The sequence below is a fragment of the Podarcis melisellensis genome, assembly GCF_964234715.1.
Source record: "Podarcis melisellensis genome assembly, chromosome: 6".
NCBI classification, from domain to species: Eukaryota; Metazoa; Chordata; class Lepidosauria; order Squamata; family Lacertidae; genus Podarcis; species Podarcis melisellensis.
In genome coordinates, this window is record NC_138538.1 from 48876459 (window position 1) to 48899288 (window position 22830).

General features: G+C 42.8%; 2 protein-coding genes across 13 annotated transcripts in view; one reads left to right on the forward strand and one right to left on the reverse strand.

The window, feature by feature from the left end:
• HYI (hydroxypyruvate isomerase (putative)) overlaps nucleotides 1–1881 on the reverse strand; it is a 143892-nt gene extending 142011 nt beyond the window's left edge. The window contains exon 1 of the mRNA XM_081916205.1: nucleotides 1760–1881. Within this exon, the coding sequence (XP_081772331.1) occupies nucleotides 1760–1866 (107 nt within the window). The 5' untranslated portion in view covers nucleotides 1867–1881. The remainder of the gene's footprint in view (nucleotides 1–1759) is intronic.
• Nucleotides 1882–4607: 2726 nt separating this feature from the next.
• PTPRF (protein tyrosine phosphatase receptor type F) overlaps nucleotides 4608–22830 on the forward strand; it is a 462180-nt gene continuing 443957 nt past the window's right edge. For 6 of the 12 annotated variants that reach the window (XM_081916179.1, XM_081916185.1, XM_081916189.1 and 3 more), the window contains exon 1: nucleotides 5670–5847. The gene's annotated coding sequence lies outside the window, so the exon portion shown is untranslated. Of the gene's footprint in view, nucleotides 5171–5669; nucleotides 5848–22830 lie in introns of those variants that run through there. The other 6 variants (XM_081916186.1, XM_081916188.1, XM_081916181.1 and 3 more) reach the window with 3 other exon arrangements.

Genomic DNA, 22830 nt, shown 5'->3' on the forward strand with positions numbered 1-22830 from the left:
GCAAAGAAAAACAGTAATTTACTTCCCTCCCCCAACATGTAAATCAAACCCGACAAACAATAAAATGTTTAGAAATAAACAGATGTTTAAAAATAGCCATTAAAATCAACAGACACATAACCAAACATTTCTGAACAACACAAACATTCCAGATGTAATTTATGATGAAAGGGTTGAGTTTTGCAATGGGGCTGATATAAGACCATTTGTTTTATTCATATACCACTTCTCTACCACCATGGAACTCAAGGTAGTGTAAATATTATTCCTATGGTGTACCACAAATGCACTGGTCAGATTCTGACCTACTTAGCAAGGTTGCCCCATGATGACTCTCAGGGCTTGATTTAGGTAAACTAGGAAAGAGATAAATTAAGGTTCCTAAACTGCTAGCATATTGCAAAGCTAAGCAGGGTGATGTATAGTTTCAAACTGAATGGGGGGCTGTGTGTTGAGATTCCTGCATTCCACAGGGTTGAACTAGATGACCTGTGGATTCCCTTCCAACACAATGATTGTATGATTCTATGAAATAATCATGGTAGAGATCATAGAGGTTTAATGGGCGAATGGAACATTAGCACACAATCCAATACACATCTACCGGTAATTTGAGGAAAGTTCTGCTGAGTGATACTTATTCCCAACATGTTTAGGGCTGTAGCCTCAGAGTGCAATACTATACTGCAGATCCAGTGGCTAAGGGAGCTTTAGGATATGGCAGAAACTGCACTAACTAGGGTTGCCATACGTCAGAAAGTAAAAACCAAGACACCCCAAAGTTGTTGAGCTTTTGTTTTTTACACCACCTTTCAGAACCCCCCCCCCCGGATGTCAATTCCACCTTTGTCCAGGATGTATGGCAACCCTAACTAAAATGGCATATTTCTGGATATACCATACCTCTGCCATTGGAGATATGCCCATTTAATGTTGTGGAAATACTAGCACTTCACCAGTGGTGGGACAAAATGGACATAGGAACATGAATGGATCATGAAAGGGAGAAGCAGACATATGCTGAATCCTTTGCATCCCACAATTCCTGATTCCACTCTCACCCCAGGCCTCTGATAACTCCAGAGGAGGTTTTGTAATAAAACAGAACCTCAAAAGAGAGCACAACACGCCAACCTGGGAAATAAACCTAAGAACAAAGCATCTCACACAGGTATGGGGGAAATCCAAGGCAGAAATGCTGCAGGTGTCTGTCTTGCTTCCCTTGCCATATGTGTCAACAATGTCTTGGCCAAACTCCATTGCTGAAGCAATACTTCCTCCCCTCAGCATCAATGTATCCCATAGAACAGGGCTTCCCAAACTGACCATCAGTGGTTCACAAGCTCAGTTCAGGTGATCCACAGTATGCACATGCATTGCATTAAGTATTCATATTGATTTTAAATTGTATTTTAATTGCCTCTCTTGTTACTTATATTGTATTTTATTGTATTACAGTATGTAACATAATAAAATATGATATGTAAGAAATAAAAGATGCAATAAAATACAATTAAAAATCATACAGCATCTAGCACAGCACATTACAATTGCTACAGCAGTCAGAAAAAACAATTCAGTGGTCTGCCGAGACATTCAGCAATGTTCCAAGTGGTCCATGGGGGAAAACATTTGGCAAGCACTGTTACAGAGGGGGACACAAGTACTGATGCTGTGCTGAGATGAAACTTCCTGCTGGCCCTAAAGCTCCACAGGCAGGATGACAGAGTTCACACCACAAACTTCATTAACTACAAACCTGCTGAAGCAGTGCTCAGCATAGTTCAGGCTGGCCTCCATCTTTTCTCTGTCCTCACTGCCAATGAGAGGATCGAGGGGAGAGGGTAGAATATAGTACAGGGTCATGTTGATGGTGGTGCTTGAGAGAGTGTGAGCTTCATTAACTACAAACCCTGGTTTGACGTATCAATTGCTCAGTTTGAGGGGTCCTACATAACATGGAGTTTGCCTACAAAACTCTACAAAATGACTACAAAACCCTACAGAAGGTTTTGTGGGAATCCTAAATTTTGGTGTTTGTAGTTAATGAAGCTCACACCATAAATGTAGTAGGCATGGAGGGCTGGTCACCACCCATCCCAGGCACCCCATTCCCATTGAAGCCAAGGCTGGCCAAACCTCTACAGTATTTGCTTTTCCTGGGGCTTGCCCCTTTGGCTTCACTTCTGCTATCTTTCTTGCTCTCTCATCCACACTTGCAAAAGGATCCATTCATTGATGAATGTGCCATTTCTCAGTTGGGACTCTGATTGGTGCATTGGGTGTGTGTGTGTGTGTGTTGTCTGGGTTGCTTCCTACAGCTTTCCCATTGCTTGTTTGTGTTCCCTGCATGTAATCTAAGCACATGCCTTTACCCCTGTTGGGACTTGAATTGATGAACAGCCTAGGACCTGGGTATTTGTGCCTTTACTGGGTGTGCCACATTTGAAAGTAATGTTTATGGTGCTTATGGTAGTACACTGTGACAAGATGTACCCTGTTGCATGTATTGGCCCCCTCTCTGCTGTCCTGCTGGGCAGGAGCATTTTGCTGTGTTCACCCAACAATTAGTGGGAATTAGTAATGACACTGCTATTTATGTTTGGGGGCGTAGCTGGCATAGTTGCACTGTTGAAGGGAAATTCCCCACCAGGGTAGAAATCATATATCGAACAGATGGAAAACTCTTTAACCTGAGTAGACTGAAAGCAAAGAGTAAGGTTACCATAACTTCCGTCATAGAACTTCAGTATGCTGATGACAACATAGTGTTTGCACCCTCAGAGGATGACCTCCAAACCAGACGCTTACGAAAAGCTTGGCCTATTGCTCGACATCCAAAAAATCAAAGTGCTGCACCAACAAGCACAAAACAACCCCTCCGCAGTGCCACAAATCCAATTTAATGGTGTAATGTTGGAAAATGTTGATCACTTCTCCTACCTTGGCAGCTATTTTTCCACAATGGCCGACACTGATGCTGAAATTCAGCACTGCCTGAGCTCTGCGAATGCAACTTTCTCCTAATTGAAGTGCAAAGTACTTGAGGACCAGGACATTGGCAGGGAAACTAAACTGCTTGCTTAATACCAAAATGCTATTGTACTACCAACCTTATTGTATGATTGTGAAACATGGGCCACTTATAAATGCCGTCTCCAACTCCTTGAAAGATTCCATCAACAGTGTCTCTGAAAATTTTTACATATCACTTGGGAAGACAAGTGATATATAATGCCAGTGTACTGGAAGAAGCAAAGATCACCAGTGTCAAAGCAATGATTCTTCAACATCAACTTTGTTGGACTGGTCATGTTACGCGGATGCCTGATTATCGTCTTTGAAAGCAACAACTCTATTCCGAACTTTAAAATGGAAAGTGTAATGCTGGTGGGTCAACAAAAGAGTTTTAAAGACTCTCTCAAGGCAAATCTATAAAAATGTAGTATAAACACTGACAATTGGGAAACACTGGCCTGCGAGCACTTCAATTCGAGAATAGCCTTTACCAAAGGTGTTATGGGCTTTGAAGACGCTCAAACTCAGGACGAAAGGGAGAAACGTATTAAGAGGAAGGCACGTTTGGCAAACCCTCACCTTGATCAACTCCTGCTCGGAAACCTGTCCCCACTGTGGAATCCAGAATTGGCCTCTACAGTCCCTTACAGACTCACTGTTAAGACTATGTTCATGGAAGACAATCTTACTCAGCTCCGAGTGATCGCCAAAGAAGAACTGTTCGATGATTTATTTACTGGGTGTATATAGGATACCAGCTAAATCACACTGAGATTATGGCAGCATAAGTGGACCCATGGGATTGGTTGGTCCATATTTTATTTTGCTTTCAAGCTGGGGAAACTCAGCCAGACGGGCGGGGTATAAATAATAAATAATTATAATTATTATAAGCTGCTGCTGCTCAAATTCTGCTTCTTCTTACTTGTCTCCATCCCTCTCTTTTTTCTTGTCGTCTCCAGCTCTTTCATTTCAAAGACAGTTTAAGATGTGGCTCTCCAAGTGTATGCCTGCCAATATCCTTTGGCCTCAAGGCTAGACATGCCCCAACAAGCATGGAAGTGTATAACACAAGTTGAGAGGCTTAGATTTATTTTTATTTTTTTAAAAAAAGACTGGTTAAAAATGCACAACAGTGCAATTTTCATTAATGATGGATGTTTTAATTATTTATTTGCACATCCCAATATGGTGGCAGTGGGGAGGGGGGCCGAGAAGAGAATAGACAGTACACTGAGAAGCTAGTACGATATGGTAAAGAACATTTTCAGGGAAACTTTCCCCTTCCCCAGGAACCTTGACGAAGAGGGTTGCCGATTTACCTACCGTACTTCCTTACCTGTCTCTGCTGGAGAGGGTTGTGCAGGCGGGGCTGGAGAGTTCAGGCAAAGACCAGTGGGGAAGCAGCTCCGCCTCCAGCCGGTCTCGCGAATAAGGAGGTGGAGTTGCTGAGTCCAAGCTCAAGAAAAAGGTGGTGTCGGGTGTGTCTGAGTCCGGCCTCTTTCAGATTTGCTAACCTTTAGCCCTGGGGCCCCAGAGCAGTTCACACCTATTCTGACTAAGATGACATGACTCAATATAGGAGGCGGGTGGGGAGAGGGAGGCGGAGATCATTTGACGACGGCAGCACTTTTGCAAATGTAGAGGAGAGTTTGCCTCGCTCAACAATCCCGGGGCAGTTGTGCGCGATACCTGACCCTCACAGTGTAAACAACCCCCTCCCAATCTCTTCGGGTGAGGGGCGGGAGGACATCAGGGTCCGCACGAAATAAAATAGGCGGAAAGCGCAGGAGCTGAGCAGAGGGTTGCAACAGGAAGAATTATCTGAAAGACGGGTGAGGTGGTGGCGGGGGATACACGGCTGAAACCGGGATCTTCTGGAGGCGGGAAGTAGCTGCTGCGGAGCTTTAATGGTGTCGATTCTGTGGCAGAGGGTGAAGCGGCTTTCGAGAGAGGAAGCCGACAAATGGTGAAGGAGAGAGAGACGGCGCGAAGTGTCTCCTGGAGTGTGCGTGCATAATCTCTACACCGGGGGAGCCGGATTCTATTCCAAGCAGGTTTACTCGGGAGTCAACCCCGCGGGTCTTCCTCGCAAGAAAAGCACAGGATAGTCGGGCGAGCGACAAATTCTAGGGGCACGACCCCATGAGTGGTGAGTTTCTGTGAGGAACCTGGAGAATTTTGACGCGGGGGGGGGGCGCATAGTGAAGAAGAGTGTCGGGGCACATCAACTCTCTTTGCACATTAACTCGGCGTTAGCTGGAGAAAGGCTGCGTGCAAAATGTGTTTGCGTGTGAACGGGAGGTGGGGGGGGAGAGAGGAGGAGGTCGAGGTGAACCGAGTGGTCGTAGTCGGTTGCGCGAGGAGAGCTGCGAGGAACGCGGAGTGACGGTGAGGCGGCGGCGGGGTGGGGGCGCGCGAAGAGAAAGAGGCGCAGCAGCCCAATGGGGGGGTAGGTGGGGGTTTCAGGGGCGCGCGAGAGGAGGAGGAGGGGTCGGCGGGCGGGCGCGAGGCACTCCTGGGCTCTGCGGGCGGGCTGGTTGGTTGGTTGGTTAGCTGGCTCTGGGCACGCGCGGCGCGGGCCTGCTGAGGCGGGTTGGCTGTGCTGGCGGCTCTTCAGGCGGGCGCGCGCGGACTGGGCGGGAGCTCGTACGAGGGAAGGGAGCGGAGGGGCTCCGGGAGCTGCCGGTGTGTGTGTGTGAGCGCGCGTGCGCGCGCGTGTTCACGGAGAAAGAAAGAGAGAGAGACGGTGGCGAAGCCCGGCGCCAGCGGCTAGTTGGCGGGTCGGAGCGAGGCAGCATGCGGGTGGCGGCGCCCCGGGCGCGTGTGGTGAGTAGTTTCTTCGGCGTCTCACGGTCTTGCCGGTCACCCGCCGCCTGTTGAGTAGCGCGGGGGAAGGCTTGCCTTTGCTGAAACAAAAATACATTACCGCTCCCCCCGTTGCCCACCGAGCCCTAAAGCTTCCTTCGAGGTGAGTTGCTCTGAATGCGCCGCCGCTTTCGCCGGGATCAACCTCGATCCCTGGGGCAGAAGCGCCTTCTTTCCCCTTCTTGCCCTGGGAGTCTTCCTCCGCTCCCACAGCGGCAACTTGCCCTCCTCGGGGAGAAGAAACCTTTTGGACCCGATCCACTCTCGGTTAATGGAGTTGTGCGTGCAAGAGGGGGGAGGGGTTGTTGCCCAGTCCGCCCGTCTCTTACCTGCCGACGCCATTCTCACTTGATTCCTTTTCTTTTTTAAAAATATAAAAAATCCGGATTTCAGCTGAGGGTTCTTTCTCCTCCCCACCCCCCACCACCTGCACGGATTCTTGGCTGCTTTTTCCACTCTGGCCTCCTCCGTGTGTGCGTGTGTGTGTTTAGTTCATATTATTTATTACACGGAGACTTGCATTGTACCTGTTTTGGAACTGTTGCATGATACGGCATGTGTATGTTCTCCTCTCCGCCCTTCCTTGATTTGCATACTTTGTTCATGGCAGGCACAAAATGCAGAACTTTTTGTTTTAATCAAATGGTGGTGTTGGTTGTAGACACTAATTTAAAATAAGGATATTCAAAGACCCTTCTTCCTGATCGTGTGCTGAAAGAGTTGTTTTTTAGATTAAAAAGAAACCCTAATATGTGAAAAGAATAAGAATGAAAGGATCAAATGTCCAAATACTCTTGCAGCCTGGAAACATGAGGTTTGTTTTCCATGTTAATGAACGTGGCCTGGTGACCTTTCCCACTAGAAGACGTAATATACTGTGGTAGCGCCTGTAAGAAAATCAGTCCCGGTGTATATTCCCCCCCCCATGGCGTTTTGAAAAGGTGGAGAATAGACATGATCAGTCTGCCTGACTTCACCTGCGGTGCCTAGAACCTAAGACTTGCACGGTCAGGAATGTTGCCTTGCCTCGCCTGCTTCTCCACCCTGAAAGAAATGTTTAGAAATACAATCTTTTGGATTTGTCCCAGGTCTACCATACAGTCTGGAAAAGCGAAGCAGTGACACCACTCAAGTAAGAGCCTCGAAACCAGATGCTTTCAGAATGCCTGCTTCATCCTTTCAAATGGCAACCAAGAGTGTCGGGTTTTTTATTTCTTTGCTTTGTTCTTTTTGACTGCAGATTGATGGAAAGAAATGAGAGAGAAACAATGAGTTTCCTAGCTTTGGTCAGACTGGTTTGTGGTTTTGTTTTTTTTTAAAACTCAGACAGCTTTAGAAAGGTGCCTTTTTGCTTCAAAGTCTATGCTTTGTGCTCTGAGCTAAACATGGGGTAATTAGAAAACTACCTGAATCACATTTTTTCTCTGACAGTTGCTTATTAGCATTTATCATTTTGTTTGCTTCAAAGGAAGAAGTGGATAAAAATTATGGAGTGTTTTCTGTGTACTTAACATTAGCTTTTTTCTGTGATGCTGGTTTCTTTTTCTTGGAATAACATTTGTGTGGGAAAATGAGGCAATTAAATTTTTAAAAAATAAAATATAAATATGCAGCATGTTAAATAGTAGTTGGCAGGGAGTGTTAAAAGTTCCTCTACATGTCAGGGGCTTAGGTGCTGTTGTATTTTTCAGAGCCTTAGTATAGAATGAAGACAGTGGTAGGTTTCCCTTCAGAGTTAGGTGAGAGAATATACCCTGCTACTATAAATTCCTTTTTTATTTCTCTTTTGCCACATTCAATCTCTGAGGTCTTCTAATATGCTTGTGCTCAAAATGTAAACTTTTGCCCCCTGTTGGACTGGCAGGAGTACTTTAGAAGAGAAGAAAAGGGCCCTTTTAAAATGCAAATGGTGTAGGCACTTTGTCAGCCAGCTCCCACTCAACCTGTTGGTTTCTTTTTAACTGAAGCAGTGACTGGCAGACTGTATGAAATCCCAAGACTGCTTCTGAATATCAGGAATGAGAGTAACATTTTCAGTTTTACACTTGCCAGTTGTTAAACACCTCATGCTGTTGGCTTTACATGGCTGTGCACAATCCTGAACTATGAATAAATTTGAGTTCAGTATTGTGCAGAGTAATGTAGCTGTGTGAAATATATTAACAGAATGAAGGGAAATGAATGCATGAAACCATTGGTTGTTTCCTTTATCAATTGTTTCAGTTAAGCTGTTTCAGCTCTTGAAAGTGCAAACTAAGTATTTACCATAAAGATTAAAACCATAAAAATTTCCACTCTTAAGAAACATGCATGCATGTAGATAACTTGTATGCACAAAGGGTGATGGTCCGTGGCAATTACTTCAAAGAGTGCTTAGGATCATACTTATTATGATCATACATGTTATCAACTGTAGTTGTGCTGTCAAAATGGCCACTTGTCAAGTAGATAACTGAATTATACAGAGTGATTTGTTGAAGACATAGCTAATTTCTCAACCCATAGCTATCTTAATGTTCCCAGCGTTTTGCAATCTTTGAATATTGTTAATTCAGCCTTGTGAACAATCCCAATTCACAACCTCCATAATGTTGCCCCAAGTTAACTGGTTACATTATGGAGGTTTTGCCTATGTCTGTCTTTGTCTCCTCAAAATTGTAGGAGGCTCCTGATTTTCTTTGGGCAGTTTTTGCTCACCACAAGTGAACAAGAAAGTGTTGAATTACAAGCATAAATTAACTTTGCCATGAAAATAATGAACAAATAGAGCACAATCCACCAGGAATGCTGTCTCATTCAAAGGAGTAAGAATGCAGGAACATACTGTAGATGTTCTTGAGTGCAACTTCAGTTAATTTATATGAGACTTGTGCAGGGACAGTGCCTGGTTGATAGTCTTATATTTGCTTCCGTTAATAACCATATATGCTCATCTTTAAAAAAGAAAATGCTACATGACAGTTTTAGATTGCCAATGCTGTAGGCTGCTTTTCCTTGTCGCTAGAGGCCCTGGGGTGACAATATCTTCATTTAAAAAACTACTTGATGTGCATAGCACTCATTATCTTGATGCTTGATTCACAGTGGCCAGTTTTATGTTGCTGTCAGTGTACTTTAATCCTTGGTTTATTACTTTGCCATGATGCCATTGTTTTAGCTGTGGTTCTGAGATAGTACTTACATTCAAGAGTATGATCAACAAACTTAACTTTATCAATAAGAAATCAATGTAGCCTGTCATCACAACAGCCAACCTTGTGAACTAAGCAGTTATAAATCAGTGTTAGTTTATTTGTGTTTCCAGTAGGTTGCTTTTAACTCACTAACTTTGAGGGTGACCTGCTTTGGCATTCCTCCCATTTCTGGAAAAGGCATTCATAGCAAAGAGTTAAACAGCTTATGGACAAAGAGCTAATGCATCCCTTAGCGCAGAAGATTTTTATAATTCAGCTTGGTTATAAATATCGCCATATGCCTTTGTTTGCTTTTTTATGTACTGCTTACCCATGATAGTGTGTTGGCTTTTGGCAGAAACAGTAAAAGAAGTCATAGCCAGCCTTCCTCTGTTCTGCTGAAAGTGTCAGAATATTTAGCAAATAAAGCATGAACAATTCTGTATTGATGCCTTTTGGTTCACATGGGCTATAAGTAATGTTTGGATTGTTTTCATTCTGGTTTATTGTGGTGGTGCTCCTAAGAAAGTCTCACCAACATCTGTGTCTTTTGCCAGCAGCAGTTGTTGGAGAATGCGTCTCTGAGGAAGGAAAAATATAAGTGTAACAGAAAAAAGTCAGTTTTTGTGGGCTTTGAGAAGAATTGCTTAAAGAAGATGAGTTTCAGCTGAGTTTTTGACCTTCTGTAAATCTACTTGTAATATAGGTTCATACATTTTCTTTGGAGTCTATATACTTAAATCTGCAAATGACATTGTTGGAGCCTGCTAATAGCATACTGCCAAAGCACAGTTTTTAGAATGTTGTCCCATTATACATCTCGATTTCAGTATTTCTTTTGCCAGCAAATGTTTCTAAAAGATGCAGAGCAACTTCTGTAAGGAACATATTGTTGCGGATCGTATTGACCTTCATTAGGCCCTAAATTTGGGGCCTTTCTTTTCCCTGCCCCTGCAGTTATGTTACTGTAGACTTTAACTGAGATCAACCTAATCAGGAGTTTCCCCAAAAGAGATGGATTCCTTGGATGTTACTTAAAGATACTTGAATAAGACGAGAGCTTACGTAAACTGTTTCAGCAGAGCGTGATTAACATGTTTGTGGTAGCATAGTGTGTAATCGACACTTTCATATACCGTGGCTTGCGTGATTATGAAAAGGTTGAGATGTGTATTTTATATGGTAATAGGATTGTAAACTTACAAACCCATCAAGTATTTGTTGGATCAGCTAAATACCACTAGACAGCAGTTTTCTGGACTTGTTAGTATATTATGAAGGGCAAACCTTTCTGCATTCCAATTTTACAATGGTTTCTAAAGTGCTTTTCAGAAGAGGCTAAGAGTTAAACTACTTAGTTCCCATTATGGAACACAAATATTATAATAATGGTAAAATGCTATATCTAAGATGTTAGGGGGGAAATGCTGATGTGTAATGCTAACCCAGCACGGAAATATTAAGTGTCCCTTGTACAATGCAGGATAAGAGGATCACATAGTTTTTGAATCATAGAATTGTAGAGTTGGAAGGGACCCTGGGGGTCATCTAGTTGAACTCCCTGCAATGCAGGAATCTCAGCTAAAGTATCCATGACTGATGGAATAATTTGACATTTATACTTGAAGTGGTATGCATCTAAAGAGTGCACTGCATGATTTGTGCAATAAAATGGTGTAATGCTTATTTTTTTTTATAGGTACCCAGAAATGGAGGCCTGAAGGCATAAATTCAGTAGTGTGGGGGCTTCTGCTGCAATCCTGATAATTCGCTTTTTATTTTTTCTAGCTCTTTGTCTTATAGATAACATGGGAGGATATTTTAAAATGCTCAGAAGAGATACGTCATATTGGACAACTACTGCTTGTTAAGAACCTGGTTTATTTCTGCTTGCTACTTTACTGTTAGTTAAATATTAATTCAACTTGGATTTGCTCAGTGGATACCACAGTGGTTATCTCTACCTCGCCTTGCAAAACCTTGGGGCAGACTGCTTTAAACAATTCACATTTCTTAATCATGTTTTCAAAAATGTTGTCTTTTTTTTTTTATAATAATTTTTATTAGATTTTCACAACAACCAAAAGGCGTACAACAAAAAAGAGAAGAAAAAAAAAATCAATCACAAGACATAAAAAGAAAAACTTACAAACTAAAACACTTCCCCATACCTCTCCTGCTCTGCATCCTTATTTTTCAATTTTTTAGCAACCCTTCAGTCCAATTCTATATAGCCCTCCTTAAAATTTCTTCTCTATAGTTTATAATTTACAGCTGTATTTCTTTATCTCTTACCCCTCGACATCTCATCAGTCTTTTATTTGACAACAGTTCTCAAGATACGCTTTAAATTTCCTCCAGTCTTCCTCCACCGCCTCCCTCCTCTGGTCACGGATTCTGCCGGTCATCTCTGCCAGTCCCATATAGTCAAAAATGTTGTCTTTTAATTACTGTTAATGCTCTGCTTTCTTAGTCAGCAGTTTTCACTTCTACTAAAACATGTTTTTCATCATTATTAAAAATATTGGCCAAGAAGTCATGGTTATTGCAACCTAGAATATTGTTCAGACTACTTGCATGTGCAAAGCAGTCTCAAGTTACATTATCTGAATCAATGACTATGTGCCAACAGGGGAATGGGGAAATAATTGCAGTTTACAGAAAAGTGATGGCTGTTGCATTGAATTTCAGTTGTAGGTTTGCAGGTTTATTAATGTGTCTTACAAGTGGGAGTTGCAATAAAATGTGGAATGCTCCTATTCAGTGTCCTATTCAGCCATGCCTCCTGCTACTATATCCCATTCCCTCTCACCCTTTGTTTTTCTACCCAACCCTCAAAGCCAACACTTCATGGCCACTCAGTCTTCTGGCTTCATGGCATGCTCAGTCCCCCTTGGGCTGTCTTGCGGAGCAGTTACTCCTTTAGTTTTTCCTCATTGATTTTGTTTTACTTCTTCACACCTTGTTGTTTCCCCAAGCCTACTCATACCTCTTGCTTGTATGTCTGTGATCCCGTTCTAGCTGTATAAGGCTAGCTACTTGGATATGTTTGGCATTACAGTCATACCTCGGGTTGAAGTAGCTTCGGGATGAGTATTTTCGAGTTGCGCTTCGCGGCAACCCGGAAGTAACAGAGCGTGTTACTTCCGGGTTTCACTGCTCACGCATACGCTCAAAATGACGTCGTGAGCATGCACGGAAGCGGCAAATCCCGTTCACACCCAGAGGTACCACTGTACGTAGTATGTAAAAGAGGGACTTACAACAGAATGTTGTAGTGTGGCATGCTCCTGTTCAGACTGCTCCATTCCATTTCCCTTCCTGCTTGGCATTCTGTATCTACTCCCAACTATTAGTGAGCATTCTGTGACCACTTGGCATGCTCAGCCTTTATTGAGTTGCTTTTAGTTAAGTTTTTTTTTGAATTCCTGCAACCTCTGAGATTTTGCGAAGCTGCCTTATATGCTCTTATGCATGGATGGTTCCATTTTGGTTCCATTAGCATTGATATTCACAGATTAAATATCAGAAATAGAGGGATGGTGATGATGATTTGTTAACACTTTGATTAACTTGTATTAGACTTGACTTGATCAAGTTGGGCCCAGGAAAGACCTTTCAGCACAGTAGGATGGGTTGAAATGGCATGTAGTTGTGCATGTATGTTGAAATGGCACAACATGTATGTTCGTTGCCTACTGATACCATTGAGAGCCCAGATGACAATTTATTAGGCATTCATTTTTTCTGCCCTTTCTCCAAGGAGCATAGAGCAGTATCCATGGCTCTTCTGATTTTAACTCCTCAGAATGATCCTGTGAGATCGGTTAGGTAGAGAGATTATGATTGGCCCAGTGAATTCTGTGGTTGAGTAAGAGTTTGAATCCAAATATACTTAGTGAAAGTTGAAACCAGTACAGCACACAGATTTTGAAAATGAAATATATCTGCATTTGGCAGGAATTTACCTAGGTCTCCTGTATGGCCAGTGTGAAATTTCTGTTATTGAACCATCTTTTCTTTTGATTAACATGTCTGTGTAGTAGATATATTTCTGGTTGGAATTGTTTTATTTCCTTAGAGTATTTTTTTCTCTTTGCTCTTTACTTTCACTTATTATGCATTTTGTTTTTATTTTGCATTTTTATGCTGTGAACAGCAAAACTGGGAGGAGCAACAGATGTGGCTTACCTTTAGACAGTAGGCTACATTCCAGCAAGATGTTTCTATGTACCTTTCTTTATCCAAGCAGGGAAGAGGCATTATTTGAGTTCAAGGACACTTCTAGGCAAGCAAAAGCATGTAAGGAGGACTTGGAGCAGGACTTGGGAGGTATGGGGTCTGCAAAGAAGGAGCGAGATCTGGGGATAATGCTGAGGGTTGAATAGAGAGACCTGGAGTGTTGCATTTGGCCCCTGTACCTGAGATTCCTCACCTCTGCTCTAAAGCAAAGTGCTTTCACATACATGATAAATTATTATTATTATTTTTAAAAAGTAAGTTTCAGAGCCAAAGAGGTTGGGCATAGGAGAGGGAGGAAGTTCAGGAAAAAAAGATAGCTGTAGTTAATGCTTGTCAAATAAAAATTGGAGTATCTGTTTCAGCATAACCTTGTAGGAGATTGGTGGCGAGTGGTTATTCAGTGGTGTCTTACGTGTCCTGACCTGTTACATGGATATTTTTTTAAAGTCTCTTTGTTTAGTGTAGGCATTTACAGAGTTCATATGCATGATCAAATAACTTGTGGTGTTCAGTTACACAGGTGTTATTTGGTCATAATTACAACTGCTCAGCTGGAATCAACTATTTCTGCATCAGTGCACCCACATCTTCATTCAGAGGTCCATAAATTTTGTGTTGGCTCACTAGCCAGTCATTCTCAAGTGGAATGAAACGATACCTCTCTCCTACCCCAAGGAAGGGATCTTGCTTCACTGCATGTGCTGCTTCAAAGAACACAGAAAGAGAGAGCACTTGTTTGTTCAAGATTTGGGTCCATTTTATTTTCTCTTGGTGGCAATCCTCTGGTTTTTCACTTGAAACAGACTGGTTGTTGTTGGAGCCTTAGGCGAGCCTTTCAGCTGCAGCCAAGCTCTGTGGTAGTATCTGTACTGCCTGCAGCTGCACCATGAGGTGTCCACGGCAGCAGCATCTCAAGATGGCCTTTAGCACCTGCCTCTTAAGGAAGTCTTCACTCTCACTTTTGTCTCTAGCCATATGGCAGGAAAGAAGGAACAACAACAGAAACTCCTGTCAACCCCAGCTGTGTATGTATATGAAAAGGGGGCCTATGAGGAGGAGAATGTCCACCCTCAGGACCCATCTGAGGCAGCATTGCAAGGGAAGCCAGAGAGAAGTGGTAAGGAGAGATAGTGAAATGAGTAGACAGGGAAAGTTGAAGGAGGAACTTTGGGTCTGAGGGGAGGGTTGAATGTGTCATGGTGGAGAAAGAACAAGGCAAGTAAACAACTTAGAAGAACCCTACCCTGAGCTACAAGGAAGGTGAGCAACTTCACTAACTTTAGCCCCCATCCCCTTCTCTCTCTTGCCTTCTTCCCATTTCCCCAACATTTCCACAAACATGGGAAGGTGGTGGCAGAGCTCTGAGAGGCAATTTGTACAATTTGTACGGTTTAACTTCTCTGAAGCCCAAGGTAAAAGAAGACCCTACCCATACTTCATATAATCTGTGCATGCCACAGCACTCAAGGGTGAGTGAGTTGGTCTTTCTTGCATATAAATCAACATGCAAGAGACCCAAACCTCTTCTGGGTTCTCTGCAACTCCTGAAAAAGATGACAGGATTTGCAGGACCGTGCCCTTGTTCTTTAGGAGCTTGCACTTTACATCCTGATCACTTAGGATGTGGTGCCAGTGTGGTGTAGTGGTTAAGAGCGGTAGACTCCTAATCTGGGGAACCGGGTTCGTGTCTCCGCTCCTCCACCTGCAGCTGCTGGGTGACCTTGGGCCAGTCACGCTTCTTTGAAGTCTCTCAGCCCCACTCACCTCACAGAGTGTTTGTTGTGGGGGAGGAAGGGAAAGGAGAATGTTAGCCGCTTTGAGACTCCTGAAAGGGAGTGAAAGGCGGGATATCAAATCCAAACTCTTCTTCTTCTTCTTCTTAGCACAGAGGTTGCCAACATTTTTGAGCCTGTGAGCACATTTGCAAACTGGATAAATAGTCATGGGCAACTGTTCCTACCACAACCGAGCACACACACACACCTTATTCTGCAAATGCTTCTTTCAAGCCTAATTTCAACAGTGGTAGGGAACTCTGCAGGTGCCAGGGAAGGACTTGTGGAACATTGTTGTCCCCAATTATTTTCTTCCCAGGTTTGGGGAAGCAAGAGAAATCCTACCTTACGTACTGCAATTATTAGAGAAAAATAGGGGCTCTGATCTGTCTAATAGTGTTATCATAGATGTCGGGCTGGCAGGTCTCTGATGAGTGTGCACCAGGGGCAGCAGGGCTGGCTCAGGAGTGGGGGCGGTGGTTTGTAGAGGCTTGTACCAGCCAGGAGGCAAGAATTGGAGGCAGGGAAAGCTTTAGAACTAGAGGTTGGAGCACAGGATGCCTCAGAAGAAGACGAGTAAGAGGCAGTCAGGCAAGTGAAAGGCTAGGTGCTTCTCCACCCTTTTCTGTACTACTGTCTCCCAGAACCAGGAGGGAATTGAAAAGGGATGCATTGAGAAAGTTTCCACACTGGTGCAGTCTTAGATTGTGTGCACGCGTAGCCCTTCAGATGAAGGTATATAAACTGGTGGAGGGGGAGGGGCCCCATCATTGCTGCAACTGCTCCATAGAGTGTGGACCTGGGAATAGCTGCCTAGCTGTTAGATTGGTGCGCATAGACATAAAGAGATGTAGAAGCGACTGTGTTATCTTTGACAATAAATACTTACCGTATTTTTCGCACCATAGGGCGCACCTGACCATAGGGCGCACCTAGTTTTTAGAGGAGGAAAACACACAAAAAAATATTCTGAATCAAATGTTGCACTAAACTATTTAAAGCACAAAGTGGGCGGCTCCTGTCCGCTTTGCGCTTTGCTGCTTTAGATCGAGCCTCAGAGGAGGGTAGGAAGGGGAACCGTGGCTTATCTAAGTCCAGTTAATAATGCTGAGCCTGACTTACGGCCATCAAGATTAGCCTGGCCGTCTCAGTGGAAATCTGGGGAGGCTGGGGTGGACTTTCCAGTGGTCAAAGTGTGGTTGTGTCTTCCTGCCTGGCATCTATTTCCTGCACCCTCTTTCCCCCCTGCACCCTGCTTTGAGCGAAGGAAGCGGAGCCATGGATCCTCTGCTCGCAACTGCAGTGGATTCCCTCCACTTTGAAGCAGGAAAGTGGGAGAGGAGCTGCTTACACGAGTGTAAGCTGCTCCCCTCCCACTTTGCTGCTTCAAAGGGAGCCGGGGAGGAGGGAATCTGTTGCAGCCATGAGCAGCGGAGGATCCATGGTCCCCTTCTTTCCCTCTTCCGTGGTTGCTTTGAAGCAGGAAAGTGGGAGAGGAGCTGCTTACGCAAGTGTAAGCTGCTCCCCTCCCACTTTGCTGCTTCAAAGGGAGCCTGGGAGGAGGGAATCTGCTGCCTTTGCTAGCAGAGGATCCATGGTCCCCTTCCTTCCCTCTTCCATGATTGCTTTGAAGCAGGAAAGTGGGAGAGGAGCTGCTTACATGAGTGGAGCTGCTTACAGAGGAAAACACAAGCAACCTCTTTCAAGTCACATCCTGAACAGACCAGAAGAAAAAAAATAGACTCCCATTGACATCTAGGGGAGACATATGACTTAACGCAATCAGTCTTGAATTGTTGTTAAGTAGCTATATACCTTCTGTGACTTTGCTTCTAGCCAGTGTTAGAAAAGTTAGATAATCTGCAACATGGTACAGTGAACAGCTATGCAAAGACCTGTTACTATTATGCAAACATAACATTAACTGGATTGGACTGTCTGTCCAGAGGGGGCTGCAGCTGGCATACCAGCTGTAACTTGTGAAAGTTGTGTCAGGCCACAGAAGCTGCTTAGGCCTCCAAAGTCAAGGCTGCAGCTAATGATACCCTCAGATTATAAATTTGAGACTTTGGAAGAGTTGGTTGAATGCTACTACTCTGGGCAAATAAACCACCATCTTGTTTGGATTGACATTTGTTAGTCATCTTCTAGCCCATTAGATAATCCTGTTGTTGACTCAGCACTTCTATGGCTTTACCTTAATTTGATGAGAAGTAGTACAGGTTGATGACACCTCACTCAGCAGTTTTATGTAGGTCTTAAGTAGCATGGGGGATGACAACACTAAGGTTCAGAGCAACAATCTGCCATTGGGGCTGGGCGATAACTGGTTTTTGGTATTATGATATATCAGCAGCAAAACATTGCAATATATTGCTATATCTGAAATAAGGAAGGAATTACGCAGAGGCGAACAGGACAGTGTCCTGGCAACTGCTACTACTTAAGGGTCTAAAATGTATAAATGATTATGTTATCAATAACCTCATGGTCACTTTCAGCAGCAGGCAAGCCAATATGCAACCAAATGAGACTTTTGGTTGGGCCTTGGCTACCAAATGGTGGTATTCAGGACAATCCAAACTACGGTGATGAGTCATAGTGAATACAAATAATCTGGGATTGTCAGACTGCCAGCAGACTGTGTTTAGTGGGTGAGTTACTGTGATGTTTAGCTGGTGAGTTATCGCAGTGTTGAAAACCAGATATCGCCTAGCCCTCAGGCACATTGTGATTCGTGATATATTGCCAGGTCAAATATTATGAAACAGTTATCATGATGTGAACTTTGAACTGGCTTTGGACAATATATTGATATATTGCCCAGTCCTATCTGCCATCACCAGCTTTTGAAAACAATAATCAATCAAGGCTGAGAAATGGAGTTTATGGGCACCTTGATAATTTTGGGGGGATGATAAAACTTTTAGAAATTGCTTCTCATAACATAACCATGCTAAAATGATAATTACTGTTGTAGTTTTTGTAGCATTCTGGCATAAAACAATAATTGGAACTATGTCACTTTGCAAACCTGAGTGGATCTATAGACAAACAAATAACAAGAAATACCTGACCGTTTTATTAACCAAGCTTAGTGAAATGCAAGCAGTTAACAAACAGTATGGCTCATGAAAGACAGTGCCCTAGAAACACAACATCCTTTGTGCCTAAAAGCTGCAGTGGCTCCTATGTTCTTAGCATTTATTAATGCTAATTAATTGGTTTTCTAAATTTCTCTTTGACCTGCAAACAAAAATGTTTCTTTTTATAGAACTTCTTTTATAACAAGTTTGTTCATGTCACCTCTGTGTAAAGGCATTTGTGCATTTTTCTCTCTCCTCCCTTTTGGGCGTTCTTTGTAACTTTTGGTTGAAACAATAAACGTAGTGTTCCTTTTTGAACATCTGGTTGTTTTTGAAATGGAGCTCCATGAAATAATTAGTTTTTAACCTCAATCATATGAGGCATCTTTAATAGTTTGTGTCTTTGTTTTCCTCTGTGGAGAATTTACTTCCTGAATTTTGTTTTGTTGTTCTGATCTTGTTCCTGGGCAACTTTCAATTATGTTGTGTGAGGCACGAAGGAGAATTGAACCCATGGAAACAAGTGTTTCAGCAAGCTGAAAGGCGCTTGATCTCGTTTTCCATACCTCTTGTTAAAATAAAAATTGTAAACGTGTGAAAAAAACTGTTATTGCTTTCTGGAGACCTAGGAAACAGAAATTCATATCTAATATACTTGTATTTCTTTCTGACTTTATTGCTGCCTCCATAGGAAAATGCCCATATGTAAGTCTTGAACTTAACACTTGAGGCTAGTAAATGCAGCTAGATTTTTAGTCCAGCAAGATTTAATATGGACTATTATTGAAAGTTGGCTGATACATGAACTAATTATCTGCACAGAACGACACTCTTCTTTCCAACACTTCATGTTTCATACTTCATCTAGTCTCTCTCCCAATCCCTAAATCATGAAATCAAATAATTACAGAAGCTTCTCCTTAAAAGTTCAGTGAAAGGAAGCTTACAGTTGGATACATCTCAGCATCCCTAACACCAGACAAAGACAGAGAGCCTCAAACGTCCACCTGCTCTATATTTTTCCTTTGTATGGGATCCAGGCAGCAGTGTGGAAAACAGCCAGAGTTTAGAGAAGTAATTTGGAAGGTAACTGATTTTATTGAATAAGAGGAATGTTTTAATGTCCCTCCTCATACAAAAGCAGTAAGAAGCCTATTGAACATTAACGTGTTACATAAAACTGAAATATGAGTATATTTATCACTAGAAACTTGAATACAGTATGCTGTATTCTGCGACGGGGTGAGCTCCCGTTGGTGACTCTCTTTCAAACTTCCTTTTTCAAACTTACACTTTTTATGTCGTTGCTAATCATGATGGGGGCTAGGGAATCCCGAATTTAGAATTGTACTACCTGGCAAATCAGCTTCCAGAAGATAAAAACAAACCATGGTTTAATTTAGAATCTGAACAGATAGGGGATCCTTTTTGTTCTCTAAGAATAAATTCAGAAATAATCTGCATATGTCTAATCATTTGCTCCAGATGGTGCTTCACTGTTGGCTTGGGAAGGTGGTTGTACTTGCTCCAGTGTGGTACCCTTTAATTCCCTTGGCATTCCACTCCTTCTTTTATAACAAAAATCATATGCAGTGGTACCTTGGAAGTTGAACAGAATCTGTTCTGGACGTCCGTTCGACTTCCAAAACATTCAGAAACCAAAGGAAGGTCCTACAGCCAATATGATGCCGTGTAAGCCGTGTCAAACGTTTGGGTTGCAAAGAACGTTAGTAAACTGGAACACTCACTTCTGGGTTTGCGGCATCCAGGAGGCAAAATGTTCGAGTTGCAAGGTGTTCAGGATCCAAGGTACGACTCTATACATGCATCATTCTGTTTGTATGCTGTCTTTCCATAGTTAAAACCATACTCTAGGTCACTTGAGATGCGGGTGGCGCTGTGGCCTAATCCAGCAAGCTTCTTGGGCTTGCAGATTGGAAGGTTGGCATTTCAAATCCCTGTGATGGAGTGAGCTCCTGTTGTTATGTTCCAGTTCCTTCCAACCTAGCAGTTTGAAAGCATACCAGTGCAAGTAGATAAATAGGTACTGCTGTGGCAGGAAGCTAAACAGTTTTTCTGTGCGCTCTGGTTTCTGTCACATTGTGCCAGAAGCAGTTTAGTCATGCTGGCTACATGAACCGCAAAGTTGTCTATGGACAAACACCAGCTCCCTTGGCCTGAATGCGAGATGAGCGCTGCACTCCAATGTCACCTTTCACTGGACTTAACTGTCCTATTTACCTATTTACCTTTACCTTACAACATGAAATTACATAATTACAAAAAATACATTAAAAATAACATAACCAAAATGAATAATTCCCAAATAAATCATAATAAGATCTAAAAACAAATTTACATACCAAAAATTAATATAAATAACGGCAGCAACTCCCTCCAAACATAAAAACTCCTAAACAATATGGCAACCCCAGTTTCTGTAGTTGGAGTCTTGTCAAGTCCCCTCCCTCCCAGGCCAGGTGGGAAAAGGACTGCAAGATAGGGAGCAGGTTTTTCAGGACTCACAGCCATGATATAAGTAGGTTAGGGTATATATTTTACCTTTAGAGGTAAAAGAAGAAGTAGTAAGAACAGATTTTTCCCCCTGTTTGGTATGATTTTATTGTTTACATTAATTATGCAGAATATAACCTTTTGCCCCTGCCCCCGCCTATAAATGGCTGTGAATAACACAGTAAAATAGAAATGCATGCAGAACTTTACAAACTAAGGTTTGCTGGAAATGCAGCTCATCCCCCTGGAAAATCAACACTTTATGACCAGCTTTGCTGGCTCCCAGTATGTTTACCATGCACAATTCAAAGTGCTGACTAAATCCTTTCATGGTTTGGGACTAGGATTCCTGAAGGATTGAAAACCTCCACATGAGACTGCCCATGTGCTCAGCTGATTGTTAGAGGATTTTAAGTAGGTGTACTCACCAATAAAGTGTGGCTGTCTGTGACCAAGAAAAGGGTTGAGGTGGTAGTGATGCCACATTTAGACTGCTGTTCCCAGGGAGGCTGTGCCTACACTATTTTGCTTGTGTCTGGTGAAGGTCCTTTTATTTTCGTTTTTTTAAAAAACCACCTTTTGGCATGGAAGTGTTTTTTAATTCTAGTTTTATCTGCTGTTTCAGTTTGCTTATTTTGTTTTAAAAGGCTGATTGTTTTTGTGAAACTTTGTGCAAACATCCTTGGAATATTTTATTTGAAAGGCAGGATATAATAATATAAACAAATAAAATCTGTTCATTGGTTCTTTAATCCAACTGTGACAAAGAAGACTTCATCTGTGCATCTCATTCCCTCCTAAAGCCAGCTATACAGGGAAGAAGCTCTACAGTAGTGGTGATGTACCCCTTGCCCATGAGCCCAATTTGGCCTGCCAGTTGTCTCTCTTTGGCCCACCAGGATGCTTTGGCCAAGCCACTCCCACCTGCCCTACATCTGATGTCATAAGATGTACCTGTGGGTACAGGTAAAAATGCTGCTGTGTCTAAGGAGGCTTACAGGTACATTTGATCAGCTGATAGTCGAAACCTGCAAAGTGTGGTGCACAGCACTTTGCAAGTGCTGAGTAGCTGATTCAGTATCTGCATAACGTGATGTGCAGTGCTTTGCAAGATCTAATAATCATTGGGTGTTCAGCTATACAAAAATGGATTACCTGGCGTAACTGTGATGTAAAGTGATTGACAGGTGGGGGATGTGGATATAAGGATCTGACCTTCTGGCTGCACCCACTCACCCCTGCAGCATAGCACAGCAGTTCTAGTGGCTTCAGTGCTAAGCTTCTACTACTGGAAGAAAAGAGACTCTGGCTCTGCCTGCTGCAGGATCCCTCTCTTGGTGCCCCTCCTTCTCCTGGTGTCTTTTATTCCAGTAGGGGTGTGTGTGTGTGTGTGTGTGTGTGTGCTGCGTACAGTTTGATAATCACTGAAATAACAAGTAAACTTTAGGTGACATGATTTTAAGCAAGTTATGCTATCATACTTCCATAAAGTGGAAAATTGTTTTGAAATCTCCGCTGCAGGGCTACTAACTAACATGCCTGTCAGTTTGGGGTGATCTATGAGGTCTTTCCTAAGATAAGTACTATCTACCAATTTTCAGAAATGACTTTGAAGAAATAATAGATATCATGAGCCAGAGCCCTAAGAACTGTGAATCTAGTTCCTAGAGCCCAAGGGGCTTTATACTAGTTTTTCTTAAAATAGAAGCCCCTCTTGATGTGTGAGAAGCTGCTTTAAAAATTGAGAAGAATTGAGGGGAAGTTTGCGGTGTGGCACATTGCCCAGCTGTTCAAAGAAAAAATATGGGGGGAATTCTTCTGGGTGAGCACAAGCTCTTTGTGTGAGCCTGAGCATCTCTTTGGATTGTAGCCATGATCATTGACTCTGCAGAGGATATAAAACTGGAAGGAATGAGGAACTATATGGAGGGCTAGATTAAAAGTGAGCAGTGGTAGATTGAGAACAATGAAATGAAATTTAAAGAAGACACATGGTGAGTTTTGGGAGTTAAGCACCAAATATCTGAGCAAGAGGCTCGCTCTAGTTATATTTTGTGTAGGTTTGTTGGTATGGCTCGCAACTTTTTTACCTGTGTTGTCTACTCCTTGCCATGTTTTCTTTACAGTGATACCTCTACTTACGGACGCATTCCA